Below are 27101 nucleotides of genomic sequence, written 5' to 3'. Positions count from 1 at the left end.
GTCGTGAGTTTGAGAACAAGTTGCTTACTCATGTGATGGATACGAAGGATGGAAAATTAGCTCTGACACTCACAGACACAGGCCTCAGGAGGAATATGCAGCCCTGTGAAAGCAGACGACCAGCCAGAGGCAAGAGGGGCAGCTTCAAGAGTGAGATTGTCCTCGCTTAACGGCGCAGGAAGAGATATCGTAGAAGCTGACCATTTCAAATGGCTTTGAAATAGATTCAGATTGAGTGGAATAGAGAATAGTTCTGGGAGATCTCTGCAGCAAACGTCCCTTTCTTCTGCACTGTTTATTCTCACGCTGCAGGAGACTCATAAAGGAGTTGGATAATGGTGGTGTTGTTGGTGGAGGAACAAAGAGCAACTTTGTTTGAAAATCTTGGCAGATATCCTTAATCTGCTCACTGCTTGTGTAATGTGTAATTATGTTAGGTGGAGGTGCTTTGTGGGGACCAGGATATCCACACAAGTACACATTTTTTTACAGCACACATGATGATTTTAGTTTTTCCCAAACCTTTTTTCTTACTTATACATTAAAGTCTTTGATATGGTAACAAGCAGGCTGCATGGGGAGAGTGTCTTCCACAGAAACTGCCTTGACCAGATGTCCACCAGTCGCTCTTCTGGCTAATTTGAAAAGATTTCATATTCATGGCCTGCTTATTTGAAAACTGCCTGGAGCCAAATGCCTAGGATTAGACAGATAGAAATACATATACATTCATTGCTTACTGCTGATGTGTTGTGGAACATTCAATGTCCATCATGTTGCCAGCTGCAATCAATACTGCAATATTGTTTGACACTGTGCCTCTGAAAAAAAGGACATTTTTTGTAATTAATAAAGGTAGTTCTGGGCAGATTTGGTCTTCCATATGGTTGGCCATTATTTTGTTATGAAACATTAGTCTCTCAAACACCCACATTGTCAAAATGAACAAAAATAAAACCATCACAATTCATTCAATGTCCAACAGACCAAGAAACCCAATCAGCTTAGCAATCATGCCAACATCTCAGCCAGGTTATCCACACATTTTTGTAGGTGAAAATGAAATCAAAACAACCATAATGTCCTTTATAAACCCTGATGGCTCAAAAAACATTATGCGGAAATTGTATTTATTTGAGCCAAACTAAAATGAATGCATACAACCCTTCTGATTTTATTTTTTTCACAAGTTCATATCACCTAGAATCCTCTGCACAGACAACCTGAAAAGTGACAGGCTGGTTTGAAAAGGATTTATTATAAATGTCCTTTAATTAAATGATATTCACAACTTTTCCAGTCTGCACTCAAAGCTGCAAAGGTGTAAAAACCAGAAACTGACGAATGACAAGTATCACACGTATAGAACTCGATTATAAACTGAATAGTGAAGTAAGGATAGATATTTATGGCAAGAAAAAACGTTCAACATGACATTCACAGAAAACATATTCAAGTCCCTCCAACAGTCATTTGATGCAAGATTAAACGTAATATTTAAATCCAGGAATGATCAGTGCATGCACAGTGGTATGCTTTGTTATACCCTTGTTAAGTTATGGAACTCTGTATATATTATTTACAGGAAAATCACTTTAGAATCAAATCTAACGAAGAATCATATATGCAGCAGAAGTGATGTGAGACATTTCTATGGACAATAACATTTGAAATGAATATCAAGCTGACCCCCGCTGCTGTTCTATGTGTAGGACAACCACCAAATGTTAGCACCCTTTAGGCAGACAGGGAATGAGTCATTATAATGCAGTTATTTTTAACTCTATCCCTTCTCTTTTCTTTACTTATTCTGTCATTCACTGCAGGATTTTTCGTGCTTCTGTTTTCTAAAAGTGTCAGGCATTTTCATGAGCTGAGCCCGAATATTTTAAGGCAGGATTTAAATGCAGGCTTCAGAATTAGAAAGCTTTACCCTGACAGAGCAGCTTACATAAAATGACATGTTTATGACTCATTGTGCTCTCTCATTTAATACTTTCCTCTTTGTTATTTACAAATGTAAGATGTATTTCCTTTCAACCTAAATCCCTCACTAGTTTGCTCAGAATGCAATATGTTCACAGTGCAGTGTAGTATAACTCACACTAATCAAGTTATTCATACATCAGCACCTCTAAAATATGTATTAACACTGCCTCCTCATGGGACCAGTCAGCTGAATTTGGCTGGTAAGAGAACCAGCAGTGTATAAAAGCAGTCCACCGCCTCAGAAACGTTGTTCTCTTGGGAACCTGACGCTCTCAACAGATGCTGTTCCTATTTCACAGCAAGTGAAACAACAACAACAAACACAATATGGTCAGTGCTCCACAGGTTTGTGTCCTCTTCAGCCGGTGCAGACAGCGAGCAGGTTACAGAGCAGAGAGTCGGGCCCTGCTGCCAAAATGTGACCGTGGGCCACCTGTCCCCTACAATGAAAAAAGGCTTTAAAAAGATTCAATTTGAACTTGAACATCTTTTTTAACATTTATTTTATGTACTCTAGCATGTTGTGAAGTGACTGTTCACAGGTGCTGGTGAGGGATCATGTTATTGTTGCAGAACTAGTGGGATAAGATAAGACGGACTTTATTCTAATCCGTCGGCAGTGCAATGCAGAACACAGAGGAACGAAATTGTGTTTCTTCTGCTCCCCGTCGCACAGCAAACAGAATGAATGATGCAACATGAGTGGGAGTGAAGCAACAAGGTGCGGGATACTGAACAAGATACAGGCATGTAGGGCAGGAAAAGAAAAGAGTACGTTATGAAAGAATATATAGTAAAATATAAATGACAGTATGGTACCAGGCCAGTTCTTCCACACTAAACATAGAAAGCCGTTTATTTTTGTGCTCTTTTTATGGAAGCATTGTCATGTTAATTCAGAAAAAGGGCTACCCTGAACTGTTGTACTATACTATTGTATGCAATGTAATTTCATCCTGCAGAATTTAAATTTCCTTTAATTGGATCTTTGGGGCCTAAACCATGAAAAATAGGCTCCATTTATGTGTTGGTTATTTCTTCTCCAAAGGGCTCCATGGTAGATTCCTGGTAAGACCCAGTAGTTGTGTGCTTGTCTTTTGGCTACATCAGTCTTGAAATTAATTGGAGTTTAATAATTGTAAGTATGTCAGTTGTCAATGTCACAGTCTTGTTCTATCTGTCTAAAATAGCTAAAAGACATGAATATTTTAAGGAAATTAGGAATACTTCCTTTTCTATAAATCTGGACATTTTTGTGATTGGTGTTCTCAACCATTACGCATAATGCAACTAACAGGATATGACTGCAAGACTGATGTAATGATCCAGAAATAACAACTCAGATGAAGCCCAATCCCTGCTGCACACCCGGCTGTTAATCTGGACATGTTTAAACGTGTGTGTAAATATTCCTTTATTTTGATTCTTATATGATGAGACGGAGAGGGCCTCTGACTCGCTGCCTGTTATTGATCAGACCTGAACTGGTTGTGTAAGAGCTGATCGTGAAGCCTCGCTGTTGAAGCTGCAGGGACTTCTAGACTTTTTCTCTCCAGGGATGCGGAGGAATAAGGTACAGTTACATAAGATAGAAAAATACATAGCTGATATTGCTGCTCTATACACCCATCATTATGCATGGCCAGTTCTGCTCTCAGATATCCCACGCTGGGTGCTCACAGAGAGCTTTTCCAACCAATGATACTCTTACCAGTTTATTTTCAACTTTTTTTCCCCTTCAGTTGTTGTGTAATCTTTTAGTTATTGACACTGTTTATGGAACCAAGCAATGATAACATAAACTATATTTGAGCCCGAAAAAATCTCAAGCACATTGTAAGAGTCTGTGCCAAGTTATTTTTAGTATGACTCTGTAAATGCTTTATATTTAAGTCTCTTTGCTTCTGTGAGCAATATAACAATATAGATACTAATCGATGCATGTTGCTTTCTTCAGGGGCAGGTCGTGCCAAGCGATGGTAAAAGAAGTACTCAGATCCTTTCGAGTAGAAATGCTACATGATGACATAAACTTGGAAGTTGTATATAAGTTGTATGGGGGATATTTTTCCTCTCTGACATCCATCTGATGTGATGTGAACACAGCATAACACCTGAATATAGAATTGATACTACAGAAATACTTTGAACTTTTCCTTTCAGAGTATAGGTTAAATGCTTTGATTATGAAAAGTAAATGAACCCAAAATGTCTCCACAGATTTGCCATTCATCTGCTATTTTGTTAAAACACCTAAATACTGACCAAAATATTTCAGGCATTAACAAAATCCTCCTGTTATCATCACCCTGTTGCCAAAATAGACCTCGCACAATGAGCCATTCATCATGCTCTGAGTGCTGGTATTCAGGCTGTTGTTGGGGGAAACTGCTCTCTGCTGAGGCACACAGAGATAAAAGACCACTCAAGCCTTTTAATTACTCCTCACAACCGTTTCCCATTCCATATAATACACTCGTTCTTTATAAAAGTAGGTGATTCCCAAAGTAGATTGCTTTGTGGTAGCTAAATTGTTTCTCAAGACCGAATGAATGGCAACGTTGTACATTACTAGCTATGGTTTTGGTAGAGGCACCTCCACCGATTTATAAAATAAGATGATGAACTGATACCAATATTGAAGTCTATCTTAGCAAACACTGTATGAAAAATGTAATTTATTTTATTCCACTCAAAAACAGCTAAGTGTTAACATTATCAACACATTTCTATCAAGGATGTGTTGCTCATTGTGAGCTTGAAGCTTGACAGCACGTGTGATCGCACATTTGCACGTCATTGAAGCAAAATGAGTCACTGTTATCGTTCTCCGCACTGTGATATTTTAAGACTACACTGTTACTGCTCACAAAGAGAATATAAATCACAATCAGGTAATTGTCCACATGCAAGATATTGTTGTTGTAATTTTGGTGCATATCATTTAAATAAATCCACAGTTGAAAACGTAGTGACTATAACCTCACACCATACTGTGCCTGTGCATTGTAGAGAGTGTGTTCTTCGTATGTTGTGACCTTGTGATCCGTGTGAAAAGCGAAGCGTGATAGCAGACCCCCATACATCACTGTCAAACCACAGACTGCTCCAGCCACATTCAGGTAATCTATTTGTCCCGGTAAAATATGGTGTAATTTGTTCCAGGTTTTTTCTGTAAGCCCAGCAGAAAAGCCACGATTCGCGCTGCAGCTTATGGTATGCATATGTGGCATTTCCTGCATGGTGCTGGTGGCCTTCTTTGTCATTTGGGATTCACATTGCTTACTCTCAGATACAAAATTAAATTAATGTATAAAACATTTGTTAGGTTTTATTTGCTTATTTATTAATGGCTACAAAAAAAAATCAAAGTACAGTCTCTGCTGTCATAAGACCTTCAATGCGTGATTCAGATTTCTTGTGCTCATTTCACAATTGGATGCCATGTAGCTGTACTGAAAGCTTTCAGTGGAGGCACTCTAGTTCTGACGTCAGTCCTCTATATTCCTGGACTCTATTATAACCTCTTTGCTCTCACTCTCGTCATTGCGCTATAGTTTCTGGTTATATAACCTTATATAACTTTATGATTTGCAGCTTTAATCAAGGACATTAATGGCCGAGCCGCCTTTTACATTAATGCAAAGTCTTACATCACTTTATTTTGGCCTTTGCTGAATCAGGACTTACAGATTTAGATCATGATGACTGTTATATATATTTCAAACAAAGACTGTTAAGTAAAATATAGAAATCATTGCCCTGAGAGCTTTCAGATCATGAGAGCTAATATGGCTGCACTGTTAATGGGTCTTTATGTCAGTGCTGGGTCAGTAGTGCATTAGAAGAACATTTCCTTATGCAACAGCCTTTCTAACCCACAGAAATAGTCACACTGACAGCTTAAGGGCTCACAAGAGAGTTAGTGTGAGTAAATAAAGTTTGACAAAGAATGTTTGGAGATTTTGCTTGTTTCTGGGTTAAACCAGAATCAAAGAGTTTAATAGCAGGATTTCAGAATGAGGCTGGAGACATTAGGACTTTACAGAGAACTCAAAGATACTGTTCAGTAAACATGAATCCGCAAGAGTCCCATCTCTGGACATGTTTGGGAAACAAGCAAATCAATCAGTGTCAATTAGAGCTGTGTTCAAAGTAAACCACATCCTGGGAGTCAGTCTCTCATTCTGCACTTAACAGCAGGCAATGCAATTACGCTGCAAACCCTCTAAAGTGCTCAGGGTCTGAGAGGATGAACGGGTGCATATAAAAGGCTCTTACTGTCTTTTATCTGTACCACTCTCAGGTACCCTCCCGAGCAGAGACTTTCCCCATAGCATGAGAGAGCAGAGCTGCATTGGAAACCCTCTGTTTTACGTCTTTCATGTTGAGATCCATACCCCGTCAGACACCACAGTTTGGGAAGTCACTCTGCATAAATACACTGATCTACAAAGCCCCTTTCTGCTCCCCTCCACTGTTCATACCCCTTATTTTGATACCTCTCTGCTCAGGTGGGGGCAGTGAGAGTGATAGCACTCCAGATTGATTCCTGATGGTGAGTACAGTTACTTCCTCTCCAGCTGTCCTCAGTAAAAAAAAAAAAGAAGGTGAGAATTCTGCACGTTAACAGCTGAGTCTGAATTAGACTGAGGAGTGGGAGCATAATCACATTTGACTTACAGTGTGAATTACAGAGGCAGGTTGTGCATCCTGTCTCCCATATCGCTATCATGATGTTATATTTGATACTTCATTTGCATGCACACCACACAACGCTTGAATCAGTGCAATCCTCAAGGAAATGAACATTCAGACAAAGACTGCAGAGCAAGAAAAAAAGGAAAAGGCTCCCAGCTTCCAGACATATGTTCAATTCTTTATTGTTTATTTTAATAAGACGGAGTGAGCTGCTGCTAACAGTGAACATTGATGCATGATACAAATGATTAAACTAGATAATATTTTATGAAATATAAAAGGTACTGTATAATTCCTTCAGGGTGATGTTTACATTTTCAGTTGCAACGTAAGGAATGTTCATTAAAAGCACATTTCAGGAACAAAGGCAATTCAGATTGATTCACATGATTAACATACTGTATTAAAAGAAATACCAAATAGGGATGTCTTCTGAAACAAAGCACTTATTTTATGTTTTTGCTGCATAAATATGTCATAATGGACCTTTTAACGCTGTTTCATCAATGTGTGGATTATAAAAAATGCTTTAATGTGGAGTTTTCTTTACATTTCTGATCATTCTTCATCAACTTGTGTTTATATTTTCATTTCCTCTCATTGTGTAGTCCAAATGTTAAAAATGAAATGATTTGATTTGTTTGGAAGCTGCAGCATCCCTTGTATCAAAGTTTTCATTCCTATCCATGATGTCACATTTTGCTTGCATGCATGGTGCTTATATGTTGGTTCCCAGCATGCTCCCAGTCATGACCAGTTTCTGTGGCAACATGATTTTGAAAATAGCTCCTCTCCAACGGCACACTGCTGTCGCAAGTTGTGTCGGCAGCAGCCCACTCCTGATGCATTACTCATTCATTGCTCATTATCATCCCACTATCATTTCCTAGCCAATGTCCCCTGCTTGGATATCTGATGGAGATGGTTGTGTGGGGGCGGGGTAGTGGCTACTATAAAGCTGGTGTATCCAGGCCATGATTGGCTGGTGGGATCCATCTAATCTGCTGTGACTACTACAGGGTCCGCCCCTGTACTCCTCCCCCTCACTCTGCCCGCCCTGACGGCATCCCTACACAATAGTGTGCTGTCTCTGTTCCAGGGAGAATATCAGCTCTGCACAGGGAGGAGAGGATTAGCGCAAACTACTCAGCTCATCTGCATACATGTTCCCAGAGAACCACATGAGCACCCAGAGCTGCACCTCTTTTGTATAAAACCTGGCACTCCCCTCACAGAGGCTCCACTTCACCCACTGTCACTGCTGTGAGAGGATTTATTAAGGACCACAGTTTTCATCCTTTTGGATTCTTTTTTTATTTTTTTCAGTGTTTATTCACTATTCAAATTTGCATTTTGTTGTCTGTGATGGCTCTTTTTAATTGGGAAAATGCAACTCATATCATTTGACTTGCTCTGAGCATCACACAGTTTTCCCCACCTTTTTTGGGACTTTTCCATTGGGGTTGTTCCTTCATCTGGTTTGGGAGACTGCAACAGCAAAATGCCATCCCGAGACTCGTACGAGGTTCACAAGGAAGAGAAGTCCCTGGTGCAGAAGGCCAAGCGAGAGGCCAATCAGGAGGATATTCTGGCGGCAGCTCTGGGAATGAGGATGGGGCCACAGAAACCTCCAGCCACTTTCTGGCAGCCACTTAAACTATTCGCCTATTCACAGCTCACCTCACTGGTTCGCAGAGCAACACTGAAGGAGAACGAGAGGACGCCCAAATCTGAGAAAGTCCACAACTTCAAGGTGAGACTTAGAGACCTCCTGTCAGCTGTCGCTACTCCAAAACATTGGTTTAATTCCATCATGTGTGGCCAGAGGGCTGCTTCTTATGCCTCCCTTGTGGGAGAGGGGAGGAGAAGAGGCGAGTGCTTCAGAGTGAGAATGAGGGGATGAAAAACAGGGCTGTTTGGGTCTGTCCAGTGAGCCTTTATCAAAAGAAAATCTGTTGGGTGGTCTGTGGACCGCTGCTGTTATAGTTTGAGCACCAGATGGAGAGATTAGGCCGATGGAGAGGGGAAACAGAGGAGGAGTGTTTCCCTATTTGGCTCAGGCTCACTCTCCTACTTTGGCTGGTTAATGGGATGGAGAGCAGCAGGTGAAAAAATGCCTTCAAGGCTTTCAAACTGCTGATGCTTACAGATCTATTTCTGCTGCTTTGTTTGCTAGGATTGCTGAATGTTGCATTTCAGCAATCCTAGCAGTGGATAGTTCCTGTGTTCAAAGGTCCCTCAACTAAAAAACAATGTGCAATTTGATTGACTTTATAATAAAGAGAGTGTAAACAACATCTGGGCGCTAAAACAGGTCTTTTGATTTTCCTAAATGACACTAAATGATTTATCAAATGAAAGAGCTTTACTCCTGCCTTTATCATACCAGTGCCTCATACATTAATAACATTTACATAAATTCATTTACATTCTGCATTTGGATGTGTTTAAAGAAAAACATGATAATCTATGTATCAGAGACCAAGTTAAGGTCTTAAAAAGATTATATAAACAGCACATATTGATAAGATACATGTCAAATTGTCATCATAGTTCTGTAAACATGAAAATAAACATTGGGGGATTAGGACAACTATTGTTTGTTGTTGACTGTTAAAGAACTTCTAAGGTGATCTTCACTTTGCATTTTAACACAACGATCTGACTGCACTTTGTTAAACTAGTCAGTAGCTAGAATTTCTTTACCAAAAAAGTGTTTGTTTGTCTGCTGTATCTGCTGTTGACTTAATGCGAGGAAAACAGGGAGCTGTGGTTTGTTGTCTCTCCCGAAGGCCTCCCTGATTGGTTGTCACAGGCAAGGTGGCCTCCTACTGTTTCCATAGCAAGTTTCCCTGACATCTCGCACCTTCACTCTGGAAAAGTGTCAAATCCTACTGTGCCGTGATGGCTAAGCCTCCCCTGCTCGGTGTCACCCACCTCAGTTTGAGGATTTGTTTGAACAACGATCCTCCTCTGCCTCATTTGAAGTGGCAGCACCTACAGGTCTTCAGGGCCAACTAAGGAACGGGATGTCGTGTCAATGGAGCAAATGGCAAACGCAAGTCCCCGCTGTCTTCTCATTTCACTTCATCACTAATATCTGTCACTGTCCTCCTCTCTGTTGTAGGTCCATACCTTTCGAGGGCCTCACTGGTGTGAACACTGCGCCAGCTTCATGTGGGGACTGATGGCTCAGGGGGTCAAATGTGCAGGTACATGTTGTTCTAAGCCTACATCAATACTGTATTATATAAACTGCTTTTATGCCAAATGAACATGGTGTACAAAGTATTTCTGTATATAGGTTACTTGGCTTTTAGTGCATAGATCTGGATTATTGACCAGGACAGTAGTTCATGTATAAGGGATTGTATAACAAAGTGGAATGAGAGTTCTATATTGTTGTTCATCATGATGTAACATGTGCTTTACAACATGTTAAAACCTTATTTTGACCTACTTTTCCACGCTGGGTTTGTGAATGGAGCAATCAGATCAAACAAGCAGATTAACGAGTTTTAGGATTATCAGTCATCGCTGACCGACTATTTATTGTTTTTGGAAATAATGATTACTTGTTTGAGCTTAGGGTTTGAGTTGCTGCTGATATGTGGATGTCATTATTGCCATAACAAAGGCGATCTGTGTTTCCACTTCCATGATTTTGCAGAACATTTGCTGCATTATAACCTAAACACGCAACAAAAGGCTCACTGCAGCAGCTGACAGATATAATAAAGCTCAGTTTGTTGTATTTTTCCAATTGCATTTTGTCATTTTGTGCTCCACAGTATGAGCATATTAGAGATATTGTAGACGTTACATTCAAACAGTATTTCTGAGAGTTAAATGAAGCTGATATATTTGTCTAATGTGATTTTAGTTTTTTATTATTATTATTTATAGTTATGTGTTGTTTGAATTTGCTCGACATCCCAGAATAGTGCTGAAATATAGCCCGATGTGTGCCTTTGATGTTTTATTGATGAAACAAAGTATGTCACACAAATCTGTGGGAGCGCTGGCTTTAATTATTGATGTCTTGATTTTGAAAGCTGACAACAATGAAAAAGGCACTTGTGTTTTGAGCCAACCTTTAAAAACTCTCATGTTGCCATTCCTTCAGTCTCCGCCACAGCTACCAGAATCTAGGGCAGCGAAGTCTCACATGATCCTCACATTTGCATACCAAAAAAATGTCCTCCCACCCCCTTTTCTTTTCGAATGTGTGAACCGGTTTTGGCCCTGTGCCAGAAAGCCAGCCTCTGCTTGTGCTTGTTGTGCCACATTTCCTCATCAGAGTACACCCCCCAGCCTCATCCCATCATGCCCAAGAAGGAAAACAAAGCTGGCATGTCTCTTTAATGAGGAGAAGTGCTCGGAGCGTGGGGAAAGATCTCTGTTTCCACACACATTACAATTCAGCGGCTTCAACCAAAGAGCTAGGTCAAGCAGCTCAACCCCGATTTCACTTGAATACTTGGTTGAGAAAAAATCCAAACCATCTACCAATTACAACGATGCATTTGGTTTCATAGAAAGAGACCGTTATTTGTCTCTGCTGGGTGACATGTTGTTAATGTGCTGATGGAAATTTGCATCTAGCCACCATTAAACATCTTCAGAGCCCTTTCGCCAAAACTGAGCTGCAGCCTCCTCCATAGCAACAGAGACGTAGCTGATGGTGCAGTAAAGCAGTAACCTCTGTCTCCTGGCTCCCTCGGGTCCCTTTCTCACTCTGACCCTCCCCACCTGGGACCCAGGGCCGTCAATGTGCTCACATGGACAACAAGAGCTCTGCAGACCTGTGTCTGATGACAGGCCGTCCTCTATTATAGTGGCTGTCTCATATCCTTAAGAGAATCATCTCTTAAAGTAATTACATTTCTGCATCAATGCATATAAATGCAGGCTGCTTGAATTTCTCCAGGGACCCATATTAATCTCAATATTGTCTGCAGTCCTCCAGTAGCATAGATTCTTGTCTTTTATTTAAAAAGTAGCGATTCTTCCGAGGGATCAAACTGTTATTTTTTTTAAAGGTTTTGGAATCAAAAAGCAGACAGCATTTGTCAAAAAAATACCCTTTCAGAACTTGGAGCCGGCTCAAAAGATCTAAGAGCTTGAAGAGCTGCCCCATTTTAGTCTGGGAAACTAGGTCTAGTGTAGCCCGCAGCGCCTCAATTGCTGCTTCCCCAGCCATTGTATGTGAGCTTGGATTTGGAGAAGAATAGAGCACACAGCAGCAGCGCTGGCTATCCCTCCTCCAGGCCACAGCGTTCTCAGTGTTCCTCTAATTCCCTCCATGCATCTCTGTTACAAAGCAGAGCCGCAGACTCTCTCTGCTCCTGCTCTCTACGGGAGCCTCTGTTCCCCACAAGGTGAATCCTGCCCTCAAACAGCTGTGCCTCAGGCCCTATCTGCTGTGAAGACAAAACGCAATGTGGGATACTTACTGACATAATGACTAATATGCCATTTAAACACCCAGTGTGGTGCTTCCTATGTCGGAAAATATCATATAGGAGGAAAAATAACATTTCCACACATTTAATATTATCCTGTTGCCTGTTGTTTAAATGACTAAATGCTCTCATACAAATAGACACAGAAATATTTCATAGATTAATGTCCTGTCTTGTTAATCATGGTTTTATTTCCCATTTTTTTAATGAACAAATGACCCTCTAGAGGTGACTTTGGTTTTGTCCAGTGCTCAAGGTGACTTCAATGCCGTGTGTGGTGGAGAGAAAAGAGCTCTCCAGTGGTGTTGTGACATTTAAGGGGCAAACGTTGATCGAGGGAATTAACACTCTTCTGCAGGGCCAAAACACACATGAAACCAGCCAACCAAATCCAAATTAAGCTGTTGTTTAAGGGACATTTGCATAATTATTCTCAGTTTACAGATGAAATAAACTGACCTACAAGAATTCATTTACTTTTATACCTCCACTTTATTATACGCTTCCATTTTTACTATTTTTAAGATGCACGAATGAACATGAATGAACATGCTGTTGCCTCTCTCTCTGTAGATTGTGGTTTGAACGTCCACAAACAATGTTCTCCTCTGGTGCCCAACGACTGCAAACCGGACCTGAGACACATCCGTAAAGTTTACAGCTGTGACCTCACGACCCTGGTGCAAGCTCATAACACAGCGCGACCCATGGTGGTGGACATGTGCATACGAGAGATCGAGTCAAGAGGTCAGTTCAGGACATCAGTCTTTGTGTGTGTTCTTCTAATATATTACAGAATATAAGGCTATTTTTCACAAGATATAAAAAGTATACGTTTATAAATAAAGTAAATAGAGTGGAGGCTTTCTATTGAAGGATTATAGCAGTCAAGGCAAACAAACGAAGAGAGGCTATACTAATTGAAGCACATTTAATTGTTACATTTAAATGCAGCAGAATTGATATCATTGATACATCACATAGTTAAGGCGGAATTATTTCTCCTCAGAAATATAGTTTAATTCAAGATTTGAATTTAGAAAAATCTATTTTTCTCAGATTCACAAATGCATAATAAATAATGAATTATTGAAAAAGTATTTTTTGTCCTGAAATTTAAGATCCAGCTGTTATGAGTTCTTGATTTTGATCTGAACACTTTCTTATCTCTGAAAGCTTAACAACAATGTTTGGGGATAAATCATCCTGTGGTAATGTTGATTTTCAGATGGTTTTCTCAGTGCTTTTACTGTTTCATCAGCTAAATCGTTTAAATGTCAATATTAAGTAAGTTATTGTTTTCATTTATATTTTTAAATTTCAATCAAGAAAGAAAGAAAGAAATGTACTAATTATTCTAGAACATATTCAGGAAATGTGAAAAATGCAATTTTCTGTAATAAGTTGATTGTTCCTCTTTACTGTTGATGCTTTCCTCTAATTTTATAGTAACTGATCTATATTACTTTAAGTCTGCTTACATTTCTAACTGAGTTAATGTTTTTTGTGCGGGGGAGAATGGCTGAGAGGACTGATGAGTGTGCTGGTAATTGTGAACATGTAATGAGGAATACATTACTGCGTTTCCTGCTGCCTTATTTGATTGCATTTCAGTTAAATCATTCAACTATGTAGGAAACTCATTGCTCCCTCATTGTCTGCCCACTAATATATGTCTGTAGCTAAGTTTGATTTATGTCTTTATTATTTTACCCAGTGATGCAGAAAACTATTTGCATCTGCCCATGTTGTTCTATTGTGTGACATTGTGGACATTTTATCCTTAATTGTCTATGCATATTTAAGGGTGTTTAATGGAATTTCCTAAATTACCCAAGGCGATATGTGCTTGCAAATGTTTCTGCATTACTCATGACAGCCCTGACAATGTCTGTGAAAGGTTTTGTTTTTAATCATTATTGTATATTTTTCTCAAGGACTGAAGTCTGAAGGCCTTTACAGAATATCTGGATTCACTGATTCATTGGAAGAGGTCAAGATGGCTTTTGACAAAGGTGAGTGTTGCTTTATAGATTCCTGTCAGCTCATAACATGATGATTGACATTGCATGCCTTAATTTGTGTACATATGACACACATAGCATTTCAGATTCATGAGAAAGTGACACATTTGTGGAGGATTACTGTCCATCTGGGAGTGCAAATCCTATCCTGACCATCTCACGCAGCTTTTCAGTGTCGACAGACAGGGGGGGACCTCAGGGGATACAAACCATGGATGTTCTCTCACTGCTTTAAACATAGCTTTAAAAAAAAAAGAGAACTCTTCTGCTGTGTTGGGATTCAGTAGTAGACTTAGTGAGAATGAGCCTGTCTTTGCCCAGTGCACTGTGAATTTTAACTGTAAGAAAAACCCTGCAGCACTGGGCTCAAGTCTTCTCCAGATCCGCATGTGGGAAATCATCCATGACAGAGTGTCATTCCAGCTCACAGCGCTGTGATGTTCAGTCTGCCAGCACAAGTAGGCCATGGCCTGCTCTGGAAAGCATGCATAACTGAGGGAAAGTCAGAATAAAACTGGCCAGGCGGATGATAGCAGCGACACAAAATACAGAGCGAGGGAAGCTTTTTTACCCACCCACAGTAACACAATCTCTTTATTCCTAAATTCACACGGTGATGTGAAGGTGTCGATGTCAGCTATTTTTACAGTGTGAAACTCTTTTTGTCTCATCTCCCTTATTCCATCACAGATGGCGAGAAGACAGACATCTCAGTGAATGCCTATGAAGACATCAATATCATTACTGGTGCACTCAAACTTTACCTCAGGGATCTGCCTGTTCCCATTATCTCATACGACGCTTACCCCAGGTTCATCGAGGCTGCAAGTAAGTCACAAGACAAATGAGTCAGAAACACACCTGTTTCCCTGTGTTGGGTTGTGCTGCAATAAAGGGGACAAACAGTCAGTGTTGAGCTTTATGTGGAATCACATGATAGAAGTGATCGGCATTAGTATATTTAAACATCTTTTATTTTGCTGAAAATGCTAAATATTAGCCTTAATAAGGTGTACAAAATAACAAAAACGTTTGACTAGTGAAATCAAATTCAATAACCTTCAATAAAATTTGATTTATGTTGATACTGAGTCAATAATATTAACATATATATAATGTGTACATGTTTTGGCTGTAGTTTTCAGGGTTGTTTTGTTGTACTGCACAACCACAGTGCTAAGCTATTATTGCATTGGTAATTTTACTCAGTTGCAGCTGGAACAGAGCTAGTCGACTTCTCAGAATCAGTCAATGACTTTCAACACTGAACACTGAATTCAGGTCCTGAATACGTAATTCAGCTCCAATTGTGCCCCTAATTTCCACAACCACAGCAGTCGAGAACACATTTGCAATGTTAATATGCATTAGCCATTTCATGCAGCCTCAGACTTCCTCTCTAATGGCTTTTATTACCACACAGGAAATAACTACATTGATTCCTGCTTGTGTCCTCTGTGGTCAGTGAGTGTATTCTGGCCACTGTAACAACACCCTGCTTTCTGTTTCTGCTCAGAGCTCACAGACCCAGAGAAGAAGCTGGAAGCTTTCCGTGAAGCCATTGCTTTGCTGCCACCATCACACAGCGACACTCTGAAGTACCTAATGGCGCACTTAAAAAGGTTAGCAATGCAGCAAGAGTGAAGGGGCTGTGCGGAAATTAATATTCAGGAGGGGTTTGAGGGAGAGGGAATGATGCATTTTTCTTTATGATTACTGGTTCTTGTACACTATATTTTATTATATTATAGTAGTGTAGCATATTATGGTTTGAATTGGAATACGCTATCTCAAATTCTTTGCCCCCTTTTTGATTGCCAAATAAACCATACTAGTCAAAAGTAGGCTAATACATTACTTTCAGATATTGTGGGGAACATGATGTTCACCCCACCTACCTACCAAGTAATTTTCCTACAGTCCCTACACATTGTTCTGTCCAGTATCAGTTTGTGTTTCTAACTTTGAAACTTGTAATGTTTTATGCATAGGGTGGCCCAGAATGAGGAATTCAACCTAATGAATGCGGAGAACCTCGCCATCATTTTCGGACCCACCCTCATGCGTGCACCTAGCCTTGACGCCATGACAGCACTCAATGACATCCGCTACCAGAGACAGGTGGTGGAGCTGCTCATTAAAAAGGAAGACGTGCTCTTCTGAAAACATGGATCAGGACTTTTATAGAACAGCTACCTAAACATTCTTCTGCGTAAAGACTTGAATGACTGTTTGTATTACATTGATTGATACATTCTTTTTAAATGCCCTGCGTATGGACTAGTGTTGACCTAACATCTATCCTCCCCTGTTTCGGGATTGGAAGATGAACTCAACACTTGCACGTACTCTATGTCTCCCCATTTTTGTCGGGGGATTTTCAGAAGCAGACAGGCCAGCATGCATGGTGCAAGGTCTTTGTTGCTTTGTAGTCGTAACCCAGCATGTGTTAAGATCGTGTAGCGCTGTGATTTTGCTTTTGTCTGGTCTGTAGTAGTTATAGTCCACATTCTCCGATCCCTGCTGTGAAGGGTTTTTTTGTTAAACATTGTATAGCTGGATTTGAAAGTAAGCTACTGATATTTCCGGGGTAATTTCTATGATGCTGTATTTTTTTATCTCCTCAACTGTTTTTATGAGTAGTTGAATGAGTCTTTCCTGTTGATGTGTACACACTGGTGCATTAGCCTGACCTAAACATTTCTATTGTGTTAAAAACAGCCTAATTTGTGAATTTAATTTTGTATTGTAATGTTTTTGTACACAAATTGTGCATGTTCAGTTTAATTTATTAAACCTCACTCTGAGAAATTAAGAGCTTAACGAGTCTGACTTACCACAATAAAGATCTGAAAGGGAAAAGAGGGTATACCTACGTTGATACGGCAAACATTTTAGCAAACTGCTTCCTTTTTATAGATTCTGCAGTGTCAAAGCAACATTGTCGTTAATTTAAAGTCTCTCTTTCTGGCCTAATATCTGGATCCTTAACCTGTTAATGATCCATTCGATTCACCAGCTGGTTGCCAACCGCATCTCCATTGGCTTGTTTTCCAAAACACCTCAATACACAGAGCAACATAACTAAAATAATCTGACTTTCTAAAGAAGTAAGGGTCCTTGTCTTCCTATCTGAGGGCAGCAGATAATAAATGGGAGGTCAAACGCATTTAGTTTCTTTTAATGGCATATGTAGACAATATAGATTCCAAACATAATTACAGCATCTGTATCCTTTAAAAGACGATATAATGTTGCTTCAAATATTATACATACATTAAATAGTGAGCAACATACTTTGTGGCTGCAAGATTACCCTGGCAGAAAGGACTGACAGTCCTTCATTCTGCACATTCAGGATGACAGGTTCTGCCTAAAAGCCACACGTCATGTGACTTTACAAAAAGCCCTCTAACAACACATCAGTCACACTGATTCACTTTGAGATTAAAACCAAACACGCAACACCTAAGGCAACACCAGTCGTGCACTCGAGAGATTGTTAATTACTGGATATATGTGCAAACAATGTCACATTAAATTAATGCATTTTGTGTTTAAATACCCACAGGTTATTCTTTTCCAAGCAATTTATATAAACCAGTCATGCACAGCTATCAATGGTTCATTCCTTAAGCACTTTTTCAAACAGTTTAGGCTCTAATAGGATTGTGTCTTCATGCCACATTTCCTGTTAAATTATATTTATCTTCTGTACGCATATTAAACTTTGGGTGTGATAAGTATTGACGGATAAAAAATCTGATGTAACCACAGCATTTTGAAATCCATTTTGTCTATGTCTTCACGTTCAGCTGTTGCCTTCATTTAGGTTTTTGTGCTTTATATTTCCCCACAAAGCATCAGAGGGGCAATCACTGGTTGACATTTAATCACTCAGGTTTTGTGACCACATCACATTGAGTTAATGTGAGCCGAAATCCGACTTGTCTCTGGTGATTGTGTGGCAAAATTGGATTTTCGTCCACCCGTTTAGCCTCCCCCGCCATTATCAGCCATTTTAAAACATATCATTCTTTCATCTACATCAGGCATTGACTGTGAAAGGGGGTAAACCACACCAATAAAGCTATCAAGCTTTCTATCCTTCAGTCAGATGCTGTGATAACACCAGGCTGGAGTAATGTCTGCCAAATGCTTTGTGCGTGGATGTGCCTCATTCCCAGTAATGAGACTAAATTTGAAAGGCTGCGATCCATGAGATAACTGACCTTTCTTTGTTGGTTGGACCCTGATGCTTACCTCCCTGCAAACAGATGACCTGAATACATTTTCAAATGTTGAATTATAACTGTTGAAATGGAAACACTTTTTTTATATATACAGTTTTTATACTCTTTTTTTATTTCACGTAGATCATGTTATGTGTAATCATATTAACAATGTCATCATGAGTGCTATTTCCTTGAGTCTTATAATCAATGTACATGTATAATACAGCAATGGTTGTTTAACTTTTGAACAAAACAACCGAAATACTTATAGAAATTAATGTGAACCGTAAACTATAAAACAGTGTTACAACAAACTGTTTATTAAACAAGATTATCTTTTGATTGTTAAGAAATGCAATCAATGCTGTCCAATATTTACATTTACATTACTATATTTATGTTGGAAAATCATATCAAATATACCTCTCAGTACACATAATAATCTCATCTATAAAAACTCTAATCCTCTTAATCTTCATCGAGGCATAAACATCCAGTATGTGGTCCAGTTTTTATCCACCCCCTGCAGATATTAAATGGGTGCTTTCATTCAGATTCAATGAACATTTAATCACTTACAGAGCAGATATAAACACACAGCTCACAGTCCTCTGGAGACTGTAAACGCTTTGTGAGCCTTCAAAGTGTTTTAATTAACACTGGACAGAGCTCCAAAGCACCTGACTGCAGGTCCAGCGAGCAGATACAATGCTGGCTTGTCCCGTGTTACATGACAGACTTGAAGAAAGGCAAGACGATGCTTACATGGTGTAAATTCAGCTGGCCTGAGTGATTGGAGATAGAGAGGGGGTGCGTCGAGACAGAGCTCTCTTAATTCAAGCATTGCCAAAATGGTCATTTGTCCTTAAGTGAGATGAATGAGGGGGCCGGTTGAGTGACTGGCTGGTTGAACGGACTCGGGATGTGAGGAAATTGAGTTGACTGACCCATCACAGACTGACAGGGTTGGGTAGTGCAGAGCCAGAATACGGGTGTAACACCTGGCCCCCAGGACACTAACAAAGGCTGTTTGAGCAGCTAAATTATCTTAGATAAATATTATTGATTGTTAGGGGCAGCTGGACATTAAGAGAATACTTTCTATACACATGAAACAAAGCTTCATCATCCATACTGAACTGCTTAAATACACCACTAAACAACTAGCAGTATATCAACAATGACTGTAAGACATGTAATGTTGTTGTAAGCAGATATACATGAGTCAAACTAACCATATTACACATCATCACTCCAAAAGAAATACAAAATACAGATAGACCTAACAAACTAATTATTTGGGTTGGTTTAATTATTTAATTTCTAGTTGAATTTCAAGGTGGATTCTGGTTCAAAGAAGCCTTAACATCAGATATATCACAGATATGCATATAGATGTCTAGATGATTTAGAGATTAATATGCCAAAAGATGAGTTATTTTATTAACCCTTACCCTTACAAGTTATTGCTTGCTGCAGAAAAATATCCAAAATCTGAGACACTCTAACCACATGTAAATGTTGCCTGACCGGACATTGCTCAAAGGTTTCAGCTCCAAGCTTCACATTTCAAGTTTAGTTTATTTATAGTTTATGTTTCAAAACAACAGCAGTTGACAGAAGTCTGGTACAGTGGTAAAAGAACAATACAACATAATATAAACATAAAACACAAGTGTTCAAGAATACATAGATACAAGCAGAACACATGAATAAAAAACATATATGGGGCAACATCAGGTGGACATAAGCATTCATTAGATCATTTCACGACAATCTCCGTTCAGCTGTTTCTTGAGCCTCTCATTGAATCACATGGTCTTCCTCAGCACATTGATTTTGATCATGTAATTCAATTTAATGCAATATAATAGTTTGAAATTGTCAAAAGACCATTGTGCAAAATACTGTTTCCAAGGTCGAGCATCAACTTGACAAAGCTTTATTTTAAGATCCCATGCTTCAAAATGCAAAAAATGTCACACGTCACCCAAACTAATGACCAAAAGGCCAAAACACACAGGTTACATTTATTCAAATTCATGTTGCTAAACATTATTTCATCACCAGTGTACAGATTTAAACACTGTAATGAGTGTTTATCAATGACACAATGGGGCAGGCGTCATTTGCTGTATCTCTTCTCACCTCGGGGTTGAGTGTGGCCAAGTTCAGGATGGGATATTTCAGTGGTGGATTACTCTGGCATGTTGATCTTATAACAGATGACAAAGAATGCGGCCCTCTCAAATGACAAGCACTGGCAGCCAGTCCCCTTACATCCGCTATCGGACAATAACAACACGTCTGCCAGTGAAGAGCTCGGAGCGTGTGCTGTGAGTTATATGCCAGTGCTGAAAGAATGTTTTAGGTGGTTTAATACTCAAGTGGTCGACGGGCTGCATACTGAAGTTGGATCTTTGTTATTGGAGGCCTGGTTTTATTGGCAATAATGAACTCTGTGTTTTGTTTACTTCAACTAGTCATTCTAGCAGGTAAGAACGTATTTAGAACTGAAGAGGATGTATGTTGTGGAAATAAGTGTGTGTGTCCTTTGGATGAATTACTTGTAGTGTTAAAGCATGATAAGGATAGAAATGTTGGAGTCTATAGAACAATTAACAAGCCCTGTTTGCTTTCATAATGTTTATTGAAACTACTCCCATGTCAGTGAAAGCTGATCCAACTCAAACAAGAAAACAATGAGCAAATGTAAATTCTGTGCAAACCTGCTTTTTGATTGACAAGGGCATGTGTGCTGTTCCCATTTTGCTTCTGTCAACACATGAAGTCACCTGCATAATTATGTTCATATTCTTGAGTTTGCCGACTCGAATCTTGGTAGAATCATTCAACCAATGCAAACATGTTGCTGTAAAATGACCTTCTTTTCAAGGTCAGCTGAAAAATGTAAGGGGACCCGGCTCCGGCTTGTCACAGACATGTAGCAGAGAGAGTAAAATAACATCTCTATTAGCAAGCGTACCGGGGTGATTGCATGTTTGAATGCAGGATTTTGTAATTGAGTCCCTTAATATTAATGAATTAATTCCCAGCTTTTTAAAAGGTAGGTCTATAATAACATGCACATACAGTATGTTCACAAACACCTTACACCTATAGTATGACGCTGGTCACATCTATTTTAAACTCATATTAAATGAACTCAACTCAAGTATCAGATGTTCTTAAAGAGATATTATAATGTGGTTACAACTTAGTTTTCCAGCACTGTGAAGAGGCAGCTTGAGGAGTAAAGAAAGACTAATATCACCTTCTTCATGCCTTAAATGTGAACACTGTGAAAAACAACATGTGTTTCTTATTTTAGGCACTGCCTGGGCCTCCACTGATGAGACACTTTTAGTCAAAAAACTCTTCACTGGCTACAATAAGGTCGTCCGTCCTGTCAATCACTTCAAGCAGCCGGTGGTTGTGACTGTGGGCCTTCAGCTCATCCAGCTCATCAGTGTGGTGAGGGCTCATGTCACACAACATATCAACCCATCTGTATAAAAATGATCCATCACCAACTATCTAAACACATTTATCTGGATTAACAGGATGAGGTCAACCAGATTGTCAGCAGCAACGTGCGACTGAAGCAGGTTTGATACTTGTTTATAGACTTGTTTATTTGTAGAGTTTGAAAAGGATGGTGAAAAAGGATATCATCAAAAAAAATAAATGTATAACTGTCCAAATGAGAAATCCCTTCAACAAGAAATGTAATTATATGAATAAATAATGAATAATAAAATAATTGTCTTTTTTTTAACAAAATAAAACATTATTATTATTATTATTATTATTTTTATTTTTTTGTCAAAATTGATGGCCTGTGCCATTTTTTCAGCAATGGGAAGATGTAAACTTGAAGTGGAACCCACAGGATTACGGCGGCATCAAAAAGATCAGAGTTCCCTCCACTGACATTTGGCGGCCTGATCTGGTTCTCTACAACAAGTATGTTCTCAGGCTATATTTGATACATGCCATGACCCTGTTTTAGTTTTTCTTGAAATCTTTTTTGTAAAATGTTTATGTGATCTCAAGCATCTTCACCTCTAGAAACAATTAACAAACCTTGGAGAGACGCTTTTAACCACACTTTCCTATACTCCAGTATGAAGCGTGTGAAAGCTCAGATTTCATTAGGCTAAATCTGGACTCTGTTTAGCAGCCCCCTCCCCCCTCCTCCAACCATATGCTGCGTCTGACACGCTGCTTCTTTTCCCTGACAACCAGCTCCGCTGCCACAACAACTTGTGCCAAGCTGAGCTCTGGTTGGCTGTGGTGTGACCGCAGCACTGACCCATCCTCAGGCACTGATGTCCCTCTGTGTTAACATTTAAATTATTACCTCCCATGTTGATGCTGGCTGTTTGTTTCTGTGCCCGCAGTGCTGATGGAGACTTTGCCATCGTCCATGAGACCAAAGTGCTGCTGGAGCACACAGGAAAGATCACATGGAACCCGCCTGCCATCTTCAAGAGCTACTGTGAAATCATTGTGCTGCATTTCCCCTTTGACCTGCAGAACTGCAGTATGAAGCTAGGGACCTGGACCTATGATGGAAACCTGGTTGTCGTCAATCCAGTAATTTAACTCATTGAAACCTCATTTCTTTAGGGAACTGCACTTATTAGCTTTCCTGCCGAGAAGATTGATGTTGGTATCAATTTGTTTTTAATCTTGCTCTCACATGAGAGAGAACAAATGTATTGAACAAAATATCAAACTATGCCATATACAGCGTGACTCTTGACTGTCAAAATATATCCAATCAAACACCAGACGTCTCCTTGAACATCATCACCACTTGATTGCTTAAGAACTTGTTACAAAAAGGAAAAAAGAAAAAAATATGGCTTCAATTTAGAATCTTATTTTTGTGTGTTTTAATATAAACCTTTCTCAGGGCAAAATTGGAGCAGAATCCTCTTTTTAAAATATTGGAATACAAGCAGTCTTTCCAAGGAGGTAACTTCTGTTCACAGTGAACAAATATATGCAATATATGCAAGATCTAATAGATGATAGTTTTATGCCTTTTTTTGGCAAACAGGAACAGAAATGATTCAGGAATTTGATGATCATCCTTTATTCACCCTGTTTGTGGCTTTTCCTCACCAGGACAGTGACCGCCCTGATCTGAGTAACTTCATGGAAAGTGGAGAGTGGGAGATGAAGGATTTCCGCGGCTGGAAGCACCAGGTGTACTACGCTTGCTGCCCGGAAACCCCTTACCTGGACATCACCTACCACTTCCTCATGCTGCGCCTCCCACTGTACTTCATCGTCAATGTCATCATCCCCTGCATGCTCTTCTCCTTCCTGACTGGCCTTGTGTTCTATCTTCCTACAGACTCTGGTATGTTGATACTGATACCACAATTGAGATATAACATAGCGTATTAGTCAATAGCACGGGGAACTTGTGACATAAAAGTGACACTAGTGCTTTTCTCAGATTTTCAAAAAACAATGAAAGATGACATGTATCACATACAGTATGGTAATATACTGTAAATACATATTCAACAATAATAACACACAATTATATATACACATTATCTTATAATAAATCATCTATAGTATTAGCCAAGTTGATATAGCTGATTATAGTATGTCTTTATACATTTACCCAATTAGCAATGCTTATACAGTAAACTGAGTTTATGTGAAGTGCTGGTAAACAGATTTCGAGCCAGACTAGTTTGTTCCCTATAGCCGCCACCAGCGCCTCTAAAACTCACTAATTGGCTCTCTGTCTGGCACTCTCACCGTGACGTCAAGAAATAGTAATTTCAGTTAATTAGTGAGCTTTCGAATTGCTGGTAGGCACATTGTGGTATCTTTGGACAGAGCCAGGCTACCTGTTTTCCCCTGTTTCTACTCCTCATGCTAAGCTAAGTTAATTGCTTTCTTGCTGTAAAGTATCATTTTTAGCACACAGCCATGAAAGGTATTTCATTTCTAAACCTAAGCAACACGACAGATAAGCTTATTTCTCAAATGTCAACCTCTTTCAGTGGCAAGGATGATGGTAGGCCCAACGTTTTACGACTATCTCAGCTGAGAATAATGATTCTTAAATGCTAACTGTATAATTTGGAGATAAATTATAAAAAAAGAGACAAAACAAAAACAACCAACCTCTGATTTAGTATTGCAAAGTTGTCCAAAAAAGATATCTACTAAATTCTTAAGTATATCCATTATCTGTGGTTTCATGATATGACTTAAAAACCCAGATATGATACGATAACTGACATCATGTTAGACTAATCCTCGTCCCTATTCTGAGGTGTCCCTACATTAGCTGCTGCAGAAGTTGCACTGCTTGTGTGCACATCTGCCCGTTTTCCCAGTATGTAAGTCTGCCTCATTACCCAGGGTCCCTCTGTGCTGTCATGTCTGAAAGCGGGCCTTTGCTTTAATGTATAATACATCACTTGATTCCAGTTTCTGATATGGCTGCTGACAGCAGAGAGTGGAGGAGAAGATGGTGCCAAAAGATTCTCTCTCCGGGATAACTGCTCTATCTGAGCAACAAAAACAACACGTCTAGCATTTTACTTGTGAGATGGTGTCAGAATTTGTTTATTGGTGCTATTGTTGGGTTTAGAAACAACAGCAAAAATACATCTTATTCTCTAGTGTGAACAGTGCAGTCATTGTTTGCTGTGTAAATAGGACTGTGATTGGCTGGCAGGGTAACTGAAGTACTTACCCACAGCAACAGCTCTCCCTTGTGGCCATGTATTAAGATTGCATGTTTTGGTGTTTTGAACAAACATTATTTTCAAGATGGCAGTTCCACTTCAGTTTCAGGGTTATTTCAGTGTTTCTTAAAGTAAAGATGTTTTCAAATAACATAAATCGAGTTGTTGCAATTTTGAAATATTTTTTGACTCTTTAAAATAAGGTTATGCTGATTTGTGAACCAGTTGTGACCAGTTAAACTAAACATGTTTGATGATTATTGATGATTTCTAAACTCCTGTAGAGTTTTTTTAAAGCTTTATATCACTGTCGAAATCAAGATGATGATACCCTCGATGATCACAAAATATGTCTTCTGTGTCTCCCAGGTGAGAAGATGACCCTCAGCATCTCTGTCCTGCTGTCTCTGACTGTGTTCCTGCTGGTCATTGTGGAGCTGATCCCTTCTACCTCCAGTGCTGTACCACTCATTGGGAAGTACATGCTCTTCACTATGGTCTTCGTCATTGCCTCCATCATTATCACTGTCATCGTCATCAACACCCACCACCGCTCCCCCAGCACTCACACAATGCCAGACTGGGTCCGCAAGGTGAGCACGTAAACAAAGGAGAGCATAAACCTAATGTTGTTTTGACTGAAGAGCTTTATCACTAAAAATGAAGTGCTTCCATTCCCAAACTTTCCAAAGTTTAGAGAACAATCCTTTATTTATTTTTCTTTGTATGATATTGCCATCTAGTGGTAGCACACATAAAATGTTTATTTGACATTAATCCAACTGCTCTGATGTTGTATGATGTGATGCATATTTTCTGTCTTTCTATGAACAGGTTTTCATTGAAACCATTCCCAACATCATGTTTTTCTCAACAATGAAACGCCCAGGAAAGGAAACGCAGGCTAAACCCAGCCTATATGGTGCTGATTTTGACATCTCAGAGATCTCAGGCTACCAGGCCTCTTCTGTTCCCTATCAGTCGCCCATGATTAAGAACCCTGATGTCCGCAGTGCCATTGAAGGAGTCAAATACATCGCAGAAACCATGAAATCGGATGAGGAGTCCAACAATGTAATCTTTCTTACACAGAAAGGGTCACTAATACTGTTGTTTAGTCATGCTTTATGTAACGCCATTGTCCCTCTTTTCATTCCAGGCTGCAGAAGAGTGGAAGTTTGTAGCCATGGTGTTGGATCACATCCTGCTCTGTGTGTTCATGGCAGTGTGTCTGATTGGCACATTAGGCGTGTTTGCAGGCCGTCTCATTGAGTTGAGCACGATTTGAAGTCCTGTGCATCATGTTTTACCGGTCTGACTTTGAACAATAGCTGTTTGTTGCTCAATGTTAAATGGTGTACACAATAGCTTCAGCATATGTCTGCCAAAGCAGTGTTGCTTTTCTTTTTTAAAGTTATATATATAGGCTGCTTGCAATTGGAATATATTCTTTGACATGTTTGTAGTGAACAACTGAATGAAAAATAAAACAAGTTGATCAGGCTGATGAAGTCTTGCATGTGTCCAGAATGCTTTTGATGAATAATATTTCATAAATGTAAAGGTGGACAATATAAAAGCAGAACTGTAGAATACAATCACATGTTACCTCAGCAAAGTTTGGACTTTTGGCTGATATATTCTTTAAGATGTGTTATGGAAATTTTGGGATCGAATGTATTAACATTGCTATTATTAATCGTTCACCCCGTCTCCCCTGTTGGGTTGTGACCTGGGAATGGCATATACAGCCGTGGAAAAAATGAGGGGCCACTTCAGCATTATCAGTTTCCCTTGTTTTATTTGTTATAGGTACGTCTTTTGAGTTAAATGATTATTATTATTGTTTTATTGTATTCTATAATCTGCTGGCAATTTTTCTCTGAGTTGGAATACACACTGGAATGGCTGCCATACATGTAGAGATAAAGATTTAAGAAAAAAATTGGAGTGGTCTCT

General features: G+C 39.4%; 2 protein-coding genes across 2 annotated transcripts; both read left to right on the top strand.

The window, feature by feature from the left end:
* Positions 1 to 7744: 7744 nt before the first annotated feature.
* Positions 7745 to 16934, top strand: chn1 (chimerin 1). Its single transcript, XM_063887177.1, has 7 exons — positions 7745 to 8443; positions 9818 to 9902; positions 12729 to 12902; positions 14093 to 14170; positions 14870 to 15007; positions 15696 to 15801; positions 16171 to 16934. The coding sequence occupies exons 1-7, from the start codon at positions 8192 to 8194 to the stop codon at positions 16340 to 16342; spliced, it is 1005 nt and encodes a 334-aa protein (XP_063743247.1). The 5' UTR covers positions 7745 to 8191; the 3' UTR covers positions 16343 to 16934.
* Positions 16935 to 20674: 3740 nt separating this feature from the next.
* On the top strand, positions 20675 to 26649 carry LOC134867349 (acetylcholine receptor subunit alpha-like). The gene is made up of 9 exons (XM_063887862.1): positions 20675 to 20909; positions 21746 to 21888; positions 21978 to 22022; positions 22271 to 22380; positions 22818 to 23013; positions 23551 to 23788; positions 25512 to 25735; positions 25977 to 26216; positions 26302 to 26649. The coding sequence occupies exons 1-9, from the start codon at positions 20867 to 20869 to the stop codon at positions 26428 to 26430; spliced, it is 1368 nt and encodes a 455-aa protein (XP_063743932.1). The 5' UTR covers positions 20675 to 20866; the 3' UTR covers positions 26431 to 26649.
* The last annotated feature ends 452 nt before the right edge of the window (positions 26650 to 27101 follow it).

The sequence above is a fragment of the Eleginops maclovinus genome, chromosome 7 (assembly GCF_036324505.1).
Source record: "Eleginops maclovinus isolate JMC-PN-2008 ecotype Puerto Natales chromosome 7, JC_Emac_rtc_rv5, whole genome shotgun sequence".
NCBI classification, from domain to species: domain Eukaryota; kingdom Metazoa; phylum Chordata; class Actinopteri; order Perciformes; family Eleginopidae; genus Eleginops; species Eleginops maclovinus.
This window is presented reverse-complemented; position numbering and strand designations above follow the sequence as displayed.